Source organism: Neomonachus schauinslandi, chromosome 8 (genome assembly GCF_002201575.2).
Source record: "Neomonachus schauinslandi chromosome 8, ASM220157v2, whole genome shotgun sequence".
Classification (NCBI taxonomy): Eukaryota; Metazoa; Chordata; class Mammalia; order Carnivora; family Phocidae; genus Neomonachus; species Neomonachus schauinslandi.
Window position 1 is genome coordinate 113020161 of NC_058410.1, and position 18279 is coordinate 113038439.

Below are 18279 nucleotides of genomic sequence, written 5' to 3' on the forward strand. Positions count from 1 at the left end.
CTGCCCTCCTGGAGCCACAGCCTCGGGCAGGAGGCAGCCCCCAACTGGGAGCCGGACAGATGCACGCATAATTACAGTTTGTCCAGAAGGGCTTTGAAGGACACAGACAGGGGACAGGGATCCAGAAGAGTGGTGGGATGGAGAGTGGTCAGGAACGGCCCCTCTGAGGGGCTGAAGCTGAGAGAGTGAGTGCACATGTGTGTGCGTGGGGACCGGACCTCCAAGATGAAGGCCATTTCCAGGCGTTTGGATGTTATTCTAAATCTAGTGGAAGTTGGGGCACCTGCCTGGCTCAGTTGGGAGGGCATGCGACTCGTGATCTCGGGGTCATGAGTGGGAGCCCCACATTGGGTGTAGAGATTACTTAAGTAAATAAAGAAAAATAAAAAGTTGAAAAAAAAAAAAAACATCTAGTGGAAGTGACTAGAAGGTGGAGAGCAGGAAGGTGACCCTCTGTCTCACTGCACTGCGCAGATGAGAAAGCAGGCTGAGGCTGAGAGAGCGCGCGAGCCTCTCAGGAGTCCATACGGTCAGCGGGACTGGTAGAACTGGACTCAGACTCTCCGCACAGTGCTTTCTCTCCTTCTCTCTGTGGCTTCACGGTGCTTCCTCAGAGCGGGCCTTCCCTTCCCACAGGAGGGCTCTGGAGGCTGCCCAGGGGACTCTGGGTGGGGGGCAGCGGGCGGCACTCACCGGGCCAGGTCCACCACGGGCTCCAGGATGTTGTGACCCAGGGCAGCGCTGCACTCTCCAAAGGAGACCCCCAGCTCCTGCAGGCAGACAGGGGTGTGGGGGCCCTGGGAGAGCCCTCTGAGCGCCCCGGCCAGCCCTGGTGGTCTAGCCAGCAGACAGAGCCCCACCCAGTGCACCCCTGGGCCAACCCCGACGGGGGGAGGGTAGGGGGAGGCAGCCCCGCACCCTACCCCCCCCCCCCGTGCCCCCTCCCCGCGCTGGCCACCGGTCAAAGATGCCACCCCGGCGACTTTCCACAGCCCTCGCTCGGAGTGATGGTGGGAAGCCTGTGTCCCAACTTGGAGAAACGTCCCTTGGGAACATTTTAAACTGTTATGCTTTTTTGATTTCAAAAACATCCAAAAAATTCAGCTGGGGAGGGGCCGGAATATTGGAAAATACAGTATGCAAAAAGTGTGAGAGCAAAATATAAACCCCTCCTGTTAGCGTTTGATATATATTTCCATTCTGTTTTACGGAACCCTTTTCCTGGAGGCGAGTGGGCTCCACATCATCGCGCTGTGGGATTAAACCCCCGGAACCGGCTGCCCAGGCAGGCCCCGTGGAGTATGGGCAACCTCGCAGGGTTCAACCCAACCTAAACCCCGGCTTGCAGCTGCTCTTCTGAGTCCACATTTCATTGTGAGCATTTCCTCCACGCCCTCGGACATTTTTCCGGGACAGGATTCTTAATGGCAAATGCCAGCCTCTCACATGAACCTCCACAACTTAACCACCAACTGCCGCCAAATGTTTGTTCTTATAAATAATGCTGTGAAGAACATCCTCATATAAACATGCTTGATTATACATTATACGCGGGTATCCATTATGCTATTCTCTTAGGGATTGTTATTTCTGATTCTTTCCTTAGGATAAATTGCTAGAGGAGGAATTACTATGTCAAAGAGATGAGCCACTACATTTAACAGGGGAAAAAAAACCCGCCAAGCAGGAGCCACAATGATGACCTCATGACTCTGAGAAAGGAGAGGAGAAGGGGAAAGAAATACAAGATGGAAATGCCGAGAGGGGCTGTGGCAGAGGTGGGGTAAGGAGTTTCTGGAATGTGGTCAACTTCTATTCATAAATAAATAGTATCCACTGTCTACTGGTGGGGCTTTTGATGCAATCTTGCCAGGGAAGAATTTGGGTCCTAAGATAGAATAAATTAGAAGGAATGTTCTGTTAATTAGAGACTGGAGAGAAAATTCAGATTTGATTGGGAATTTTAAGTGAAGCTTTTAAAACTTTTTTTTTTTTTACTCTGAAGATATTTTTATATAGGTCAGAATGTTGTGTGGGGATCTGCTAATTCAACGTGAGGGTCAGTGTCATGCCCGCCGAGACAGCCTTATGTTTGGGCCTAAGAACAGGGTGGGTGGGAGGCGGAGGTGGCCAGGCTGCTGTCCACTCTGACCCGGCCTTTGGCAGGGCAGGGGCAGGAACGGGCAGTGGGTCCTTCTCAGTTGCCCAGGCCAGGGGGACCTGTTCACTACCCTCCAGGGAGGGGTCTGTCCAGTCCAGGCTGGGTGGGGGGGTTGATGTCCAGGTGCTCACCTGGGCCAGTCGCTGCCCAGCCTCGATGGGCACCTGCCGCTCCTCCTCACAGTCCATCTTGTTTCCCAGGAGAAGGATGACCACCCCGTCGGGCCCTGATTCCTGCGTATTGAACACATGCCCTCAGCCACACATGTTGAGGTCCTGCTCTGCTGTGCCAGGCCCTGGCTGGATTTGGCCTTGCCCTCCAGGAAGCTGACAGGGTACACACCCCCTCCGCCGCCTTTCCATGTCACACTCACTCCACACCCTTCCCCCACCCATGACATCTTCCCTTCAATCTACAGTGAGTCTGCCCTTCCTTTCTGCCTGCAAACGTGTCACCCATTTTCCAAGGCCAGCCTCAAACCTGCCTCCCCCAGGAAGCCTTCCAGGATTGTTCCTGCCCATGCTCCTCTCTTCTTGCCTGTGCTGAACAGCCCAGCGCTTGATTACACAGGCTGGCTTGGCTCATTTCCTAATTGTTTCATGACGACGACGACGACGACGATGACGACGACTAGCTTCTGTTTACTGAGTGCTTACTATATACCCAGTGTTGTTCTGAAGGCAATTTTATCAGTTAATCCTAATAACTGTATGAGAGAAGTTGGAAAATTGAAGTTCAGAGAAGTTAAGTCACTTGTCCAAGATGACAGAGTTGGGGCAGGGTAGTTGGGATTCAAACCTAGGTCCTGTCAGACTCAGAGCCCAGCCTCCTTCATACATTACCTTATCTCACTGCTTTTGCTTCCTTCAACTAGACTAGAAACTTCCAGAGAGAAGACAACATGTCTTTCTTCATACCCCTCTGCTGTGCACTAGCACATACTAGTACATACTGCAGAATTTCAGTATATATGTCTCAATTAAGTACATGGGGGAAAGAACTAGAGATGTGTGGACAGAGGAATTGTCACCTAGAGTGGTACGAGACTTGTATTATCCCCAGGCGTTAAGAAGACATCACCTAGCTGCTGTATACAGGAAAGAAATGTTCGGAGGATAAAGGAAGTAGTTTGTTTTGGAGGCTGTACTATGTGGTTGTGGTTTCTTCCTATGACTATGCTCCCAGCTCACCCAGCCACATGCCCTCAGTGGGTCACATCACCCACATGTCTGTCGTGTCATTTGTAATCCTGGGAAAAAAGGGGGCATGGGCAGGATACAAGTTCCCTCTTGACTCCACAGACCGGGGCCAACCCCAACAGCCATCTGCAGGTGGCTACGAAGGCCACTTACCCGGAGACAGTCCAGCCAGTAGCGCACGTGGGCGAAGCTCTCCTGGGAGGTGATGTCGTACATGAGTACCACTCCGTCAGCCTTGCGGAGCAGCTGCCGCGTCATGCTGTGGTACCTGCCCAGACAGTCTGCGTGAGGCTTGGCCTGGTGGGTGGACCCCTCGCCCTGGCCTCTCCGGGCCTCAGCTACTTCATGCACGGAGCGGGAGAATTAACTTTTCCTGCCTCAACTGCTTCCTACAGAGAGTGTGCATACAGCAGTATGATTGTTGAATACGTAACAATTCTCATGGCTCGAGCTTCGAAAGGTACCAAAGAGTACCCAGTGAAAACTCTATCGTGCCCCTCCCCCTTTCCCAGTTAATAAGATGTCTTGGGGTCATCTGAGTGGCTCAGTCGGTTAAGCGTCTGCCTTCGGCTCAGGTCATGATCCCGGGGTCCTGGGATCGAGCCCCGCGTCGGGACTCCCCGCTCAGTGGGGAGCCTGCTTCTCCCTTTCCCACTCCCTCTGCCCCTCCCCTCTCATGCTCTCTCTTTCTTTCTCTCTTTCAAACAAACAAATAAATAAATAAATAAAATCTTTTAGAAAATAAAAACAAGGGCGCCTGGGTGGCTCAGTCGGTTAAGCGACTGCCTTCGGCTCAGGTCGTGATCCTGGAGTCCCCGGATCGAGTCCCGCATCGGGCTCCCTGCTCGGCGGGGAGTCTGCTTCTCCCTCTGACCCTCCTCCCTCTCATGCTCTCTGTCTCTCATTCTCTCTCTCGCAAATAAATAAATAAAATCTTTAAAAAAAAAAAAGAAAACGTCTTGGAGATGTTTCCCCACTGGTGCATAGAGTCCACAGTCTTTTTTTGTGACTTCACAATATTCTACGGATTGTGCAGTTAGGCTCTGACTGACTGGGCCACCTGGCCTCCTGGTCAGACTGTTCCCGGTGCTTCTCCACATGAACCATGCTGCTGTGGACATAAGCCGCTATTACAGTCAGGGATGAGTTTATCAGCACGAATTTCTGGGAGTGGGGCCGCTCGGTCAAAGAAGAGGTGCCCTTTAGATTTCGATCGCTACTGCCTACCTGGAGAGTGGCGGGCCGGCGTTTTCAGAAGGACAGGAGATCAGGCAGCTGTCCCCTGGGGGCCACGTTGGGATGCTAGGCCAAGGGGCCCCCGGCTCTGCTGCCCCCTCAGTCAGCCCGCTGGAGCCTGGCTCCTCTCCGCCTCCCCGAACTCCTCAGTCCTTAGGGGGTTGGATGCCTTTTTGGCCCTTGGTTGCCTCTTGCCTATGTGGAGTCTTCAAGGTCAGGGCTGCCCTCCATCCCTCTGCGCCTCAGGCTTACCCCCCGGGACCCTGATACCACGAACAGGGACAGTGCCTGTCACCTCTCCTGGCCAGCCGTGTCCCAGAGTTGCAGCACGAAGCATTTGTTGTCCACCAGCAGAGTTTTGACCCGAAAATCCACTCCTAGGACACACAGAGCTGGGTCAGGCCTGCTTCTAAGTTACCAACCAGGACTTCCAGCCCAAACCTGCGCCCAGGATATACCTGTCCCCGACACCAGCCCCTCTGGCTGCTGGGCTTCCTTCCCCTCGGCTCTCCAAATCCCATCCACACACAAGGGCCCACATCCTCCAACAGGCCTTTCCTGACCACCTAGCCCGTGGGGTTCACGGTCCCCGCTGCATTCCCACACCCTCATGCTCAGTGCCGATTCAAGGCACCTTGCATTGTTTTGATCTCTGTGAATATAGCTGTCTTCCCAACTGTACAGCAATCGTTATTCCTCAGGTCACTCAGGAGAACCAGGGTCACTATTTTATTTTTATAATACTCCCTGTTTCATTCCTGATTATAGCATGGCTCTTCCCCCTTCAACCAGACAGCAGGGTAGAAACAGGCAGCCCAGGAAGGTGGGGGGAGTGCTGGCTTCGGGGATGACTGATTGCGCTGGGAGCTGTCCACCCTCTGCCGCTGTAAGGGCTGTGTGACCTCAGGCAAGTCACTTTACCTCTCTGAGCCTCCCTTTCTCATTTGCAAGGTGACAATTTAAAAAGACCCACATTGGGGCACGTTGAGCATGCAACTCTTGATCTCAGGGTCGTGAGTTCAAGCCCCACATGGGATGTAGAGCTTATTTGAAAATACATAAATTTTAAAACTATCTGTAAGAAAAAATAACAATAATAAAATAAAAAGGGCTACATTGCAAGGTGGTTGGGAGGACTGAATGACTCATGTTTGAGGTTTGGCCCAGGGGTGCTTGGGAGGCGATCATTTTCATCATTATTCTCATCTCCCCGAGGCACATCCCTTCAAAGTTCACAGCCCCCCACCTCGCTGTGGTCATGCCTCCAGACCCTTCCTGTCCCTGAAAATATGAAGGTAATAGTGAAATCCCAGGAGGGTTTAGAAGCTTTGGGGGTGCACCTTCCTGACAACCCCCAAGGAATTCCAGCAGAGTAAGGAGTGATGAGAGGGACTTCTTCTCCATCCCCACTCCCTTTCCTAAGGAAGCCCTGAGGATGCAGAGCCCACCACAGGCCCCAGACCAGCTGGGGGGGGCTGGGGAGGAAGGGGTGCCTCCTCATACCAGCCCTGAGCTGGTAGAGACTTTTCCATCTGCTGCTGCCCCTGGCAGTGGTTGCAACCTTGCCCCCCGCCCCCACCATGCTCTCGGCAGGAAGTGGCAGCCTGGGGGGCCTGACTCAGCAAAATGGCAAAGCAGAAGTTCATCTGTAGCATCCGCTCCCCTTTATTGCCCTCTTTCCTGAACGTCTTAGGAAGCCCAGGGTCTGCAGGAACCTCTGAGATTAGCTGACCGCCCCCCCCCCCCCCCCCCCCCCGTGATAATGCCCAGCCTCGGCTTAAATCCCCACCGTGTAGTCTATGAACGACTCTAACAAGTATGTCTCGCCTTTCCTAACTCCGCCATTAAAGCCCACCTTCCTCCTCCCTACCCACCCCCTCCTCAATCCACCCACGTGGCCCCCCATACCGTCCCCCAAACATGTTATAACTTACCCACACAAATCACTAAGAATATAACGGTTATCTCCTCCCCAAGGAATCTGCTACTTAACAGGAGCAGCCCCAGGGAGAGAGTCACGCTGAACCCAGCACAAGCTAAAACTTCTGGGGTGAGCCATGTGCCCTGAAGGCAGGAGACCGTGGGTCTGAACTTCGGGCCCCAGCAAGGGCAGGACCCTTAAGCAGGGCCTCACTGATCTGTTTCCCTCATCTGTAAAATGGGGATATGCAAAAGCCTGGCCAAAAATGCACATTCAGCTATAACTCCATTGGCTCTGGCTCTGGCCCTCCACCCAGCCCTGTTCTCGAATGCCCGCAGGCTAGAGTTCTTATCTTCTGAGAGAGGGGGTGGGAATGGAGGAGGTGAGGCCGAGAGCGCAGCAATGTTCTCGACCCAGGAAGCCAGAATCGGCCCCATTGATAGTGAAGCCCGGTGGATGACCGCCGCCAGGGGGCGCCAAACCGCAGCTGGCGCCGGGCCGACTTGGCTCTCCCCGCTGGATCCCGGACGCTCCCAGCAGTGCGTGCAGGCTTGTCCCGTCTTTTCACAGTTACGCAACCTGTGTTTTTCCTGATTGAATTCTGTGGAACCTTCTTATCACATAATAATGGGGGCAGGTCAGTTAGATAGGGAGGGCTTTGTAAGGAAGGAGGCTTGGAAGATGCTTTGGCTCACCGTAGGTGGTCAGTAACCAGGACCTTAGGTGATTCAGGCCTTGCAGACCCTGTGACCCTGCCCAACAGCAGACCAGGTCTGCTATGGGTTCCCGGTTCCCCAGGACACTGAATTTTTAAGTGGTTCCCCCGGTGAGGACTCTTAGAGAAAAATCTGAGAACCCATCCTGGAGCTACTGTTGTATGAAGACTATCGTCTACCCATTGGTCTGGCGCTGGTCCCCAGTCGGCATGCACTTTGACGACACAAACACATGGACTCCCCCCCCATCTCTGTGCCTAAGTGGGCCCCCTCTTCATTCCTGAGCTTGCATTTCTGTGGCTCTATACGATGCCAAATGGTCACAGATCCCAAAGTTTGTAGGTAGGGGAGTCTTTGTGTTTGGGAACATCTTATTTGGGGGGGGCCACTGCATTAAACACGATCAAATATTTACTTATAATAATAGCAACAAAAATAATATTTATTGAGCCCTTGCCACATGCCAGATATTCTAAGGGCTTGACATGTAGTAACTGACTCATCCTCACAACTATTCTAGGAAGTCGGTACTCTTGTCCCCGTTATGCAGATGAGGGGTTGGGAGCTCAGAGGGGTTGAATAACCTGCCCAAGTTCATCCTGCTCATCAGTGGCAGAGATGGGATTTGAACTCAGGTATCTGAGTTCCTAACTGACCGTACTCTAGAAATACATTCTGTGTAAAATACTCAACTTGCCCAAGGCAACTTCCTGCCAGAGCTTGGCTGCCGGGGCCGGGGCTAATCGTGAACAAAGGCAGCCAGCGTGGACCCTGCAGTGGCCTGCCCACAAGCCATGTGGGTGGGGACTTGCTTGTTTTCACTAGCAACCAGCTCTGGCACCTAAATTGCAGGGTGCTTTGTTGATGTGGCGCATTATAAGCTAATCAGATCAATGCAGCAAAGCAAATTACCTATAATTAGAGATAATTAGTAAAATAGTAAGATTATGCCCATATAAAATAAAGTCTAATGCAGGGGCTGTGGCCAGGACAGAACCTGCAGCTTCCCCGGGAGATGGCTCTCTGCGGCCCCCCTCCGGCTCCTGGGCGCCGGGCCCTGGGTCTCCCCCGCCTCCGCAACCTTGCTCCCCAGGTGGGCCCTTACCCACGGTAGCTGTCAGCCCGGTGGCGAAGGAGTTCTGGTGCAGTAGGTGCAGGAAGGAGGTTTTTCCCACGTTTGAGTCTCCCAGGAAGATGACATGGAAGAGGTAATCAGGGTCAGCGGGAGGCTCGCTGGCGGTGGGGGACCCTGGGGATGAGGTCGGCGCAGCCTCCCTGGAGTCAGTCCCTGGGGCTGGAGGCCTGTGATCTGCCGTGGGCTCCCTGGATTGAAGGGAGCCTTGTTCTTCTGCACGAGCAGTAGTAGGTGAGGCCGTGGGTTGGGCTTCCAGCTCAACCATGGTGGGGGGGGCTCTGCGTGTGCTCCTGGAGCCCTGCTCCACCCCCAGGCTGAGCACCCTCCTGGCGAGAGCCCAGGGGAGGTGGCCGTGTGCTAGGAGCTTCTGCTTCAGCCTCAGCCCGTGGTGTGTCACACGGGAGAGGAGCAGGCAGATGATCTCGCTGGGGGAGTTCTGAATGCCCAGCTTTCAGGCCATGAGCCTCACTTGACTGCTCTGAACTGAGGTCTTGCCCTCCTTGGCCCACCTGTTTCCTTTCCTCCACCCTGGGCTCTTCTTCCAGATGCTCGTGGGAAAGGGCAGGCAGCCCATCTGGCCCAAGGACCTGGCCATGAGCTTCTCTTGGCCCCCCAGGAGGGCCCTCCTGCACACCCGGGCCCAGCTGGCCCTGCTCCAATCCCTCTGTGGGAGGCTGACCCACAGGCTCCAGATCCTGGGAGGGCCCAGCCGGCCCTAGTGTGAGGGCTCGGGCTCCTGGGGACCCCAGTCCTGGCTCAGGCCCAGGGACGTGCAGGTCCTGATAGAGGGCCTCGCTCTGCCTGGGCCGCTTGTCTGAGACAGGCCCAGGCCCGGGGCTCTTGTCATCTGGTTGTGAGGCCTGGAGCGCTTCACTGGGCCCAGCTGGGGCCTGGGGAGGGGGGGAGATCACCTGGGGAGGGGGTGCATCCTCCAAAGGAACAAGCATTTTGAGGGCAGCTGACACCAGGCTCCCTGACTCCTCAGTTGGGGCCCCTGGGAAACTCCAGTGGGAGAGGGCCTCGGGGCCAGGCCCTGACTCCACCTTAGGTTCCAGGCTGGGAGGCTGGACAGGCTGCTCTGGTCTGCCGTCCTGCTCGTCCGGGCCCACTCCTTTCCCTTCCTTGGCCCCGGAGGGCGCCCCAGTGGGGCTCCTTGGGGCCCCGGCCAGATCTGAAGGTGCCTCCTGACCAAGCAGCAAAGCATGTGGCTCTGAGATGGAGATCGGCCTGACTACTTGGGGTGTCTGGGGGCCTGGGGTTGGAGGTGGGCTCCAGGAGAGCTGCAGGGCTCTGCGCGAGGAGGTGTTGAAGTCGCTTAGGAGCTGGTCCCAGTCATCGTCCTCCCCAAACAGTCGGGGCAGGGTAGCCTCCTCAGAGGAGACTGCCTGGACGTCTAGAGCCTTCTCGTCACCTGCTCTGGGGACACTAGGAAGGGTTTAGGAAGCTAAGGTCAGAGGAATCTCTCCCAATCGGTAACACCTCACAGTTGACCCCTTTCCCCAGTCTCTGCTCAGGCAGTCTTTCTCACCCTGCATGCACCCCCATTCCTCCCCTTCATCCAATCCTGCCCATCTTTCAGGGCCTATGTGAACCCTCACCTCCTCCAGGAAGCCTTCCCTGACCTTTCTGGTCCATCCCACTCCTATGAGCTGTAACAGGTAGAGTGAGTGTCTGCCTGGGATCCGTTACTACGCTAGACTGTGTGCGTGTGTGTGTGTGTGTGTTTGAATCCCAGTTGTGGGATTGGGCACATGACATTCCCCCCTCTCTGTGCCTTAGTTCCCTGGTCTGAGAAGTGGGCCTGAGCATGTCGGCCTGGCAGGATTGTTGTGAAGTTTAAGGAGGGAAACTCTGGGCGTGTTCTGCGTGCTGACCAGGGCCTCAGAGAACTCAGAGCCTCCCTCCCTCGTTTTCGGGAAGCCCTGCTCCCCACCTTGGCCCAGGGGCGGCAGCTACTTGCCTGGGTTCCTCCTCTACCTGCCAGGACGCGTGGCCCCTGGCGGCGCTCAGACGCCCCCTGGTCGCCTGCAGCTGCCCCTGAGCCTCCTCCAGCCGCCCAGCCAGGTCACGCTCCGTCTCCCGAAGCTGCTGGTTCTCTGAGTTGGCCTCCTGGTGGGTGCCGCTGAGGTGGTGCAGCTGGGCCTCCAGCTGCGGGAGGTGGAAATGCGAGGAGGAGGGAAGCCCGGGTGTCCTCCAGGGCAACAACCAGCCTCCGCAGGCCACCATGGGGCCTCGACTCCAGGCTCCTGGAGACCCAGCTTCAACAAAGGATTGGGCGGGGGGTTACCCCTTGTTGGCCTAATAGGCTCCGTTACCTCCCATCTGGGAGAGACATTGGAATTGAAGGAACTGGGTAAGACACACAAACTGCCAGAACCACAAGGGCCCAACATGTAGATGGGCTCACACCCTCCTCTGCCCAGAGCGCTGCCCTGGTTGCTCGTCTCTGAACCCCATCTGGTCCACGGGGAGCTCCGGAGCCAACAGCGAGGCACAGGACTCGGGGATGGAACGAGGTGTGAGCACTCAGCAGGGAAGGTGAAGCCCTCACAGTGGCATCCAGTGCCCTGCTCGGTCCCTCCCACCTCATGAGGTCTCTGCCCTCCTCTCCCACTACTCTCCCCTTCCTCGGTCTGCTCCAGCCCACGGGTCTCCCCGCTGCTCCTGGAACCTTCACGGCACACACCTGCCTCAGGGCCTTTGCACTCACTGTTCTCTCCACCTGGACAGCCCTTCCCCAGGTACCACACGGCCCACTCCTCGTCTCCTTCAGGCCTTTACTCCAATGCCAGCAACTCAGTGAGGCCTTCCTGGATTCCCCTGTCAAAACCCTCTAGCCCCCTGCCCTGCTTCCCTTCATTCTCCTTAGCACCTTCACTCTCCAGCATGTTATAGATTTTACTTGCTTACTTTGTTTATCATCCATCTTCCTGACTAAGGTTATAACTCCGTGGGCAGGGGTTTGTGTCTATCACGTTCCTCAGGACCGAGAACAGTGCCAGGCACTAGAGGACACACCACAAATAATCGCCGGGTGAGGGAAAGAATGACCTCGGGGGGGAGAGGCTTCATGTCCACGGGGGACAGGACGAAATGGCCCCATGTGGAAAGGCCAATCTCCTCCCTTGACTGATGGGGCCAGCCTCAATTTCCAAGGAGCAGCTGCTGCAGAGGCATCTGGAAATCAGCCCGTGTTGGAAAGCTGAGACCAGGTGACGGAGCCAGGCAAGGCAACGGTGGAAAAGTCTCCAGGAACCTTGTCCAGTGCTGAAGGAAAGCTGGTTGCCCTGGTTCCACCACATGGTGGAACTAAGGTCAGTGGTCTGGGAGTTGAGAAAGGGAGAGATGGCGGCGCAGGGTCTCAGACCCAAAGACTTAGCCACAAAGCCAACTGGCAGTGACTATGGGCTACAAGACCTGGGGTGTCGGGGCAGCAGGGAGCTAGGTCAGATTCAGAGACAGTAACAGTTGTGATGGGTAAAGCACCTACTGTGTGCCAGGCACCACGCTAGGCCCTCAAACATGGTATCTCTAGTCATCCCAGCAGCCTTCTAGGGCAAGGGTTCTGATCTCCGATTCTCTGATGAGGAAACCAAGTCTCAGATGGCTTAAAAACCTGCCCCAGGTCACTCAGTTGACAGTGGAGACAAGAGTTGAACACCACCTTATCACTAAGCCTCTCCGACACTGGGACCTCATGTTTGCCCAGTGCCTTCCCGTTTCAATGTGCTTTCCCCTTCATTACGTCATTTGACCCAACTAGCCTAGGAGATGCAATAGATGTGGCGAGTCCCATTTTACAGATGGAGAAACTAAGGCCAAGACAAGCAAAGTTATTGCCTCAGATTTGCATGGCTCTTAATTGGAACAGCAGGGATTTGAACCTGGATTTTCCCGGCAGTCCCTCTGCACTCCCTGGCCTCATCTCAGAAAAGGGGGCCCAACCACCCCCATGAATTCTCAGAAGGTGGGTGTCAGAGTGTGCAAATTCTCAGAAATTGGGCTCTCAGGCAAGCGTTCTTACTCACCTCCCTCTGGCCCTCCGTCAGCCGTTGAAATTCGCGCTCCTTGGCCTCCAAGACCTCCTGCATCTGGGAGCTGAAGGCCAGGTCCCGGGAGTCGCTCTGGGGAGCAGAGAGGTTTCAGCCCCTGAGCTGCTGACTTAGTCCCCGCAAGGCCGGACCAGCCCTCCCCACACTCCACCTCCACCCAGGCCTGGGGCACAGGGTCCGGGATGCCCCGGCAAGGCCAGATCTCAGGTCAGCTTCCCTGGCTCAGGCCAAGATGCGGCACCAAGATGGAGGCCCAGAGAGCGAGACCTGGCCGAGATGGGCAGGGGACTGAGGCCCAGCGCTCCCCCTACGTCTCTCTGAGGAATGCCAGCTGGGCAGGGGTGAGAGGGCCTTCCCCCAGCGGCCTCCTGCTGTCCCGCACTGGCCAGTGCCCGGACCCACTACTCAGCCAGCAGAGGGGCCCAGGGCCGGGGTCAAGGGCGGGCTGCCAGGGGAGGCCACCTCGGCCTGCAGCTGCTGCTTCTCCCGGCGGATCTGCTGCTCCATCTCCTCATAGAGCTGCTGGACCTCTCGGTGGTGGTCGGAGTCCCGCCTGGAAGGGGAGGGGGCGGGCCGGGCAGCGGGTGAGCGCCCGGGGACCCTGCTGCTGGCAGGGGTGGTCTGGGCCTGTGTTTGGAGTCCATCCTGCTGCTCACCTCACTCTGCCAGTGGTCACTGACCCCTGTCACCCTGAGAGCAGTCATCCCAACAACAGCCCCTGATGCATATGCCCTTGACATTGGTCATCCTGATCCCATCATGCTGACTCCCGTAACCCTCACCAAGATATTGGTTCCCGTGGCCCCATCCCATGGTCCCAATTGCCCCATCACCCTGTCCCCACTTCCCGCTGTCTCCATCCCCCACCCCCAAACCCAGACCCCGGGCCAGGGCTCTGTCCACGCCCACCCCGGGGTCGCTGCATGCTTTGTGATCTACATGAGCAATGCCCCCGGAGGTGGGGGCCACAGTGGCCCTGCGCCGAGACGCACTGGCCATTCCCACTCCCACTCAAGGCCCGTCTCTGTCCTCTTCAACAGGTCCCCTAAGCCATCCCTTCTTCCAGCTCAGCTCGCCCACCGGCTCCCAGGTCTGCCGTGGACCCCTGGGCTCTAGGCTTCTGGAACTGAGGGAATTCCCCTCACGTTCAGCTAAAATGTAAGGAGCACATACTCCATGCCAGACACCAGGTGGCCGCCCCCCCCCCAACCCCGGCCCCACTCACTTCCTCAGGGTCAGCTCCAGAACCTCCTTGTCAGCCCGCGCCTCCTGCAGGCGGCTGCTCATCCTGGCCAGAAAGCCCTCCAGGTTGCCTGCCACCTGGGGCTCCTCCTGCCGCAGCTTCCCCCACAGCTGCCAGATGTCCGCCTGCCTGGGGAAGGGGGACAGCCAGACATGAGGTATGAGGTGGGACCCAGAAGCAGGGGGGCCCACTTCTTCATTTTAAGGCAACACTCCAAGAGACTTGGGCACCTGGGCCACAAAAATCTGTTTATACCCTACAAGGTACAACTCCGGTTGCCGCCTCCTCCAGGAACCTTTCCCAGATGTGCCCTCTCCCTTCTTGAACCCCCACAGCACTTTGTCTCTCCATGCTTTGGTGATGAATTATGGCAGGGGATGGGATGGGGTGGAGGAATTGGGAGACTGACAACCCAGGGCTGCCATCTGCCTTCTCTCTTCTCCCACTCTGTAGCTGTGTGACCTTTGGCAACTCCCATGCCCTCTCTGGGCTTCTTTGTACAATGAGGAGGCGGATACCTGCCCGGTAAGGTAAGGTCACTGCAGAATGAGACATGCCCAGTGACAGCCCCAGCTTGGGGCTTGGCACATGGCTGGCACTCAATTAATACTGCTTTCACCTGGATTTCATTAAGTCATGAAGACAGATGCCAGAGGGCTGAGCCCAGGCCAAGCTGCCAAGTGGGTAACTGGTTCCCCACCACACCTGCCCCCCAGCTGGTACCCTAAGTCCTGCCCGGCGTGCCCTACGACACTCGGCCCCACCCTCTGAGAGCTTGTCCTCACAGAGCCTGTAGGGACCACAGGCAAGGGTGAGTCCCTCGCTGGCTCTAAGAGACCCCGGGGGGCCCTGGAGGGGTGTGAGAGGGGCATTTATAGGCAGGGGTCCCCTTTCTCTGGGCCTGAGTGAACCCCATGAGCCCAGAGCCTGAGACAGTTTGGAGGAAATGCCCTCCCTGCCTCCAAACCTGCCCAACCCAGGGCATCGTTGTACCTGAATCACTCCACTGGGGGACCCTCTTTTTCGGTTAAGAAAGGCCCCCTCAGGCAGTTGTGTTTTTAAGAACATGAGTGCCCTTGGGAGGCTGATACCCCAACCTGCTAATCCTGCGGAGCAATCATATAGGGCAGGACGGGGAGAGAGCGGGTGGGGGTGGGAGGGACTCCTCACAAAGACACTCTCCACACGGGCTCCATTTAATCTCATAACTGTCCCTACGATCACACTGCAGCTGGAAGACAGATGTCAAAGGTTAGGCCACTTGCCCATGGTCAACAGCTAACACGTGGCCAAACCAGGATTTGTACCCAGCTCTACTTGGTGGCCTCCCACCTCGGCACTGTGTCCAGGTGAGTCCTCCACCCCCACTGACCGCCCCACTGCCTGCCCCTGCCCCCCACCCCACTCCCACCCCTCCACACGCAGCGCTGGCCTTACTCCGGAAGTAAGTGGCCTGCCCCCAGCTGCTGGATGAAGGCAAGGAACGCCTCCTTCTCCTCAGGGTCAGCCTCCTCCAGCACTGGGAAGCTGGTGGCTGCAGATTCTCTCTTGGAGGACAGTGGCCTCTTTCTGTGGAGCCTGTGGGTGCTCAAGCTGGAGCCAAAGATGTTCTCTGGGGGACAGAGGGGGACAAAAGGCAGCAGAGTGGGGTGGGGCTCAGCCCCCTGATCTCCCATCTGTCCCTGCTCCAGCCCTTGGGGAAATAATTATATCTGTGTTGGTCACATATATACAGGGTCACATTCATACATTCATCATATCGTCCTTGGGAATCTACTCAAGGTTGACATTCTGCCCATTTTATGAGCTATAAATGCAGATTCCTGGCCTCCCTCTCCGTTGTCCCCCAAACTTTTGGAGACTCGGCAGACCTGAGAACTCTGGATGGCTTTGCAGACATTTAAGCCTGAGCTGTGCTTTACAGGGTCTCAGCAAGGACATCACACCTTCCATTCCCTGGGCGGGCAGGTCAACCCGCATCGAGAAGATCAGTGGGAATATTGTGCCCTGCTGACCTTGGCCTTTTTAGGTCCTTTTGGGCCTCTTGAGAAGCCAACTTTGGAGTGGCCCTCCCCAAAACAGGGCAAAGGGCCTGGGAAGCCCCCAACCACTAAATATCACCCTCTGCTGCTCCCTGGGGCCTGGAATTCCCTTCACCAAAGCCAGAATGTGACCTTTCTCAGGCAGAAACAAAGCTTGTGGTCTCAAGAGTGGGGCTTGCTTAACCTCTTGTTCAAGGGAGCCTTTTGTTGGGGAGAAGACAAGTAAGGCATCAGAAAGTAAGCCTGGAGGTGTCCCTGGAGGAGGGGGCTGCTAAGAGGAGCCCTGCCCCCCCAGCCAATGAACTGCTCTTGCTAGTTGGAAAGGAAGCGAGTGGGTCTCCTGGGCTAGAGTCTTAAGGCTCAGCCCCGTCTTAAACCAACTGCCTGCCCACACAGGCTTAGTATGCCTATCTCCAGTACAATCATCATCCATGCCCTGAACTGCTCTCGGGGCTGTTGTGGAGGTGCCCTGTTGCCTTTCCTGTCTGCCCAGCCTCCCCATACTGGGTACACTGCATGGGATGCCTGGCTGGGCGGCAAGTCCCCAGAGACCCTCCCAGGACGGACATACTGAGCCCAGAGCTGAATTCTTCCAGGGAGAGGCGTCCCTTCTGCTCCACATCCACCCAGTCAAAGATCATCTCCAGCTCCTCCGCACTGCCCAGGAAGCTGAACTTGGCCACCTGCAAGGAAGAGGTAAGTTGGCACTGTTCCCACTGGGGAGGACTTTGGGCCACCCTCCAAAAAAGAGAGGTGTTTGTCTTCAGACACCCCTACCTCCCCTCTCCCCAACTTTGGAGTCCCAGCCCCAAGCTGACCCAGGGCCTACCCTGGAGGCTCTGCGACCCCCCCCTAAGATGGCCCTCTCAGCAGGGCCCTGAACTCCCTCTGCACCTTTCCCCTTCCTCCATCCAACACTAGAACTTAACTCTTCTGAGTCTCATCCCTTTAGGATCCTAATAAAGGACAGTAGCCAATCCTCCCCAGGATGTGTTTATCAGTATCCCAAAAAATTATCTGAAATTTGAGGATAAGTCCAAAAGGTGGACAGCACACTCTTTCAGCATTCCATGGGGGCAAAGTTTACCCAAGCATCGTCTGGACTATGGGAATGTACTTCATTCATTTCATCCCCTGGGACAGGCTGGAAGTCCCAGACTAAATGAAGTCACCTATTAACTTGTAGATTTTGTCCAGGAGAGATGTAAATAATTTTTGTCTGCTGGAACAGATAACCTCAAAGATTTATGGCCTGTTGTACATTAACCAGCTTTGAAAAAATCTAACTCAGCCATCTCGGTCTAACACTTTTTGTTACCCATTTTTTTTAAATGCTCTTTCAACCATTCATGGTATCTCTCGTTAATGAGCTAAATAAAATCTTTGAGAGGGATTTATTTTATTTTTGCCCAAGGGTCATGATGTTATCTTTTTGAAAATTATACTTAAGAGTTTTGGAGGGGCACCTGGGTCGCTCAGTTGGCTAAGTGTCTGCCTTCGGCTCAGGTCATGATTCCGGGGTCCGGGGATCGAGTCCCACATCGGGCTCCCTGCTCAGCAGGGAGTCTGCTTCTCCCTCTCCTTCTACCCCACCCCCTGCTTGGGCTCTCACTCTCTTTGTCAAATAAATAAATAAAATAAAATCTTTAAAAAAATGAGTTTTGGACATTTCATGGAGACGCCCCAGTAAACTCAGCCATCAGAACCAAGTAACATGGGTGCTGAAGAAGGGCCCCTCGTGGGCTGTGGGAAACCCAAGCACCTCCTCCCTTGGCTCTTGGAGAGAATCCCATGTGTGACAGAACTTTAGGTTTGCTGTTTATTTTGTTGTTTGTCTTTTTTTTTTTTTTTTTCCTTGCTGATTCTGTGTTTTCATTTTTGGTGGCAGCAATGATGGGGAATTCCATTTTATGGACTGGCCATAGGTGATCTCTGTGGGATGCATGATGGAGACCTAGTGTCTGTTGGTTGAGAGGCAACCAAAAATCTGATTTGCTGATCTTTGTTGTTGGTGGTGGTGGTGGTTTTTCCATGTGTGCTCCGAATTGGTGAAGCGTTTTGTGCTCACTAGGAAGAACAACTCTTTGAGATCTGGACTGGTGAGTTTTGTGTGTCTGTGTTTACTTTTGACCTGTGGCCTGGAACTGAGGGTATGAAGCCACTGGGTCTGTGTATCTGTGTGTCTACACATCTGTAATTCAGAAAAGCCTTTAACTCTTCTGTGAGTATGAAATACTTTTCTACATCTGGAGGGTATTAATGACTTGAGTACTGTGTCTCTTACAGGGGTTCTGTGTTGATTGGTTTATAGAGACAAATAAGTGCTTATATAAATTTAATGTTCCCCCAAATCACATAAAATAAAGAAACTGAACTTCTAATGCTTTAAATGTGCTAAACTTTAAAAGAAAAAATCCCTCTTATGAGAAATTGGCAGCTCAGAAAACTTTTAAGGAGCCAGGTTAACATAATTAATGTAAATCTTTAGATAAATTAGATTGGTTTAATTTTGTTTATAAAATGCAAATAATAGCTATCAGTGTTTTCTTTGCTTTATATTAACTATATATAGTT

General features: G+C 55.0%; 1 protein-coding gene across 1 annotated transcript in view; it reads right to left on the reverse strand.

Moving 5' to 3' along the window:
* Positions 1-18279, reverse strand: part of RAB44 (RAB44, member RAS oncogene family) — a 28737-nt gene that overhangs the window by 1098 nt on the left and 9360 nt on the right. Inside the window, 12 exon segments of the mRNA XM_021684608.1 lie at positions 694-770; positions 2293-2394; positions 3514-3628; positions 4892-4973; positions 8339-8642; positions 8644-9793; positions 10329-10516; positions 12397-12492; positions 12883-12973; positions 13646-13792; positions 15101-15275; positions 16277-16388. Of these exon segments, the coding sequence (XP_021540283.1) occupies positions 694-770; positions 2293-2394; positions 3514-3628; positions 4892-4973; positions 8339-8642; positions 8644-9793; positions 10329-10516; positions 12397-12492; positions 12883-12973; positions 13646-13792; positions 15101-15275; positions 16277-16388 (2639 nt within the window).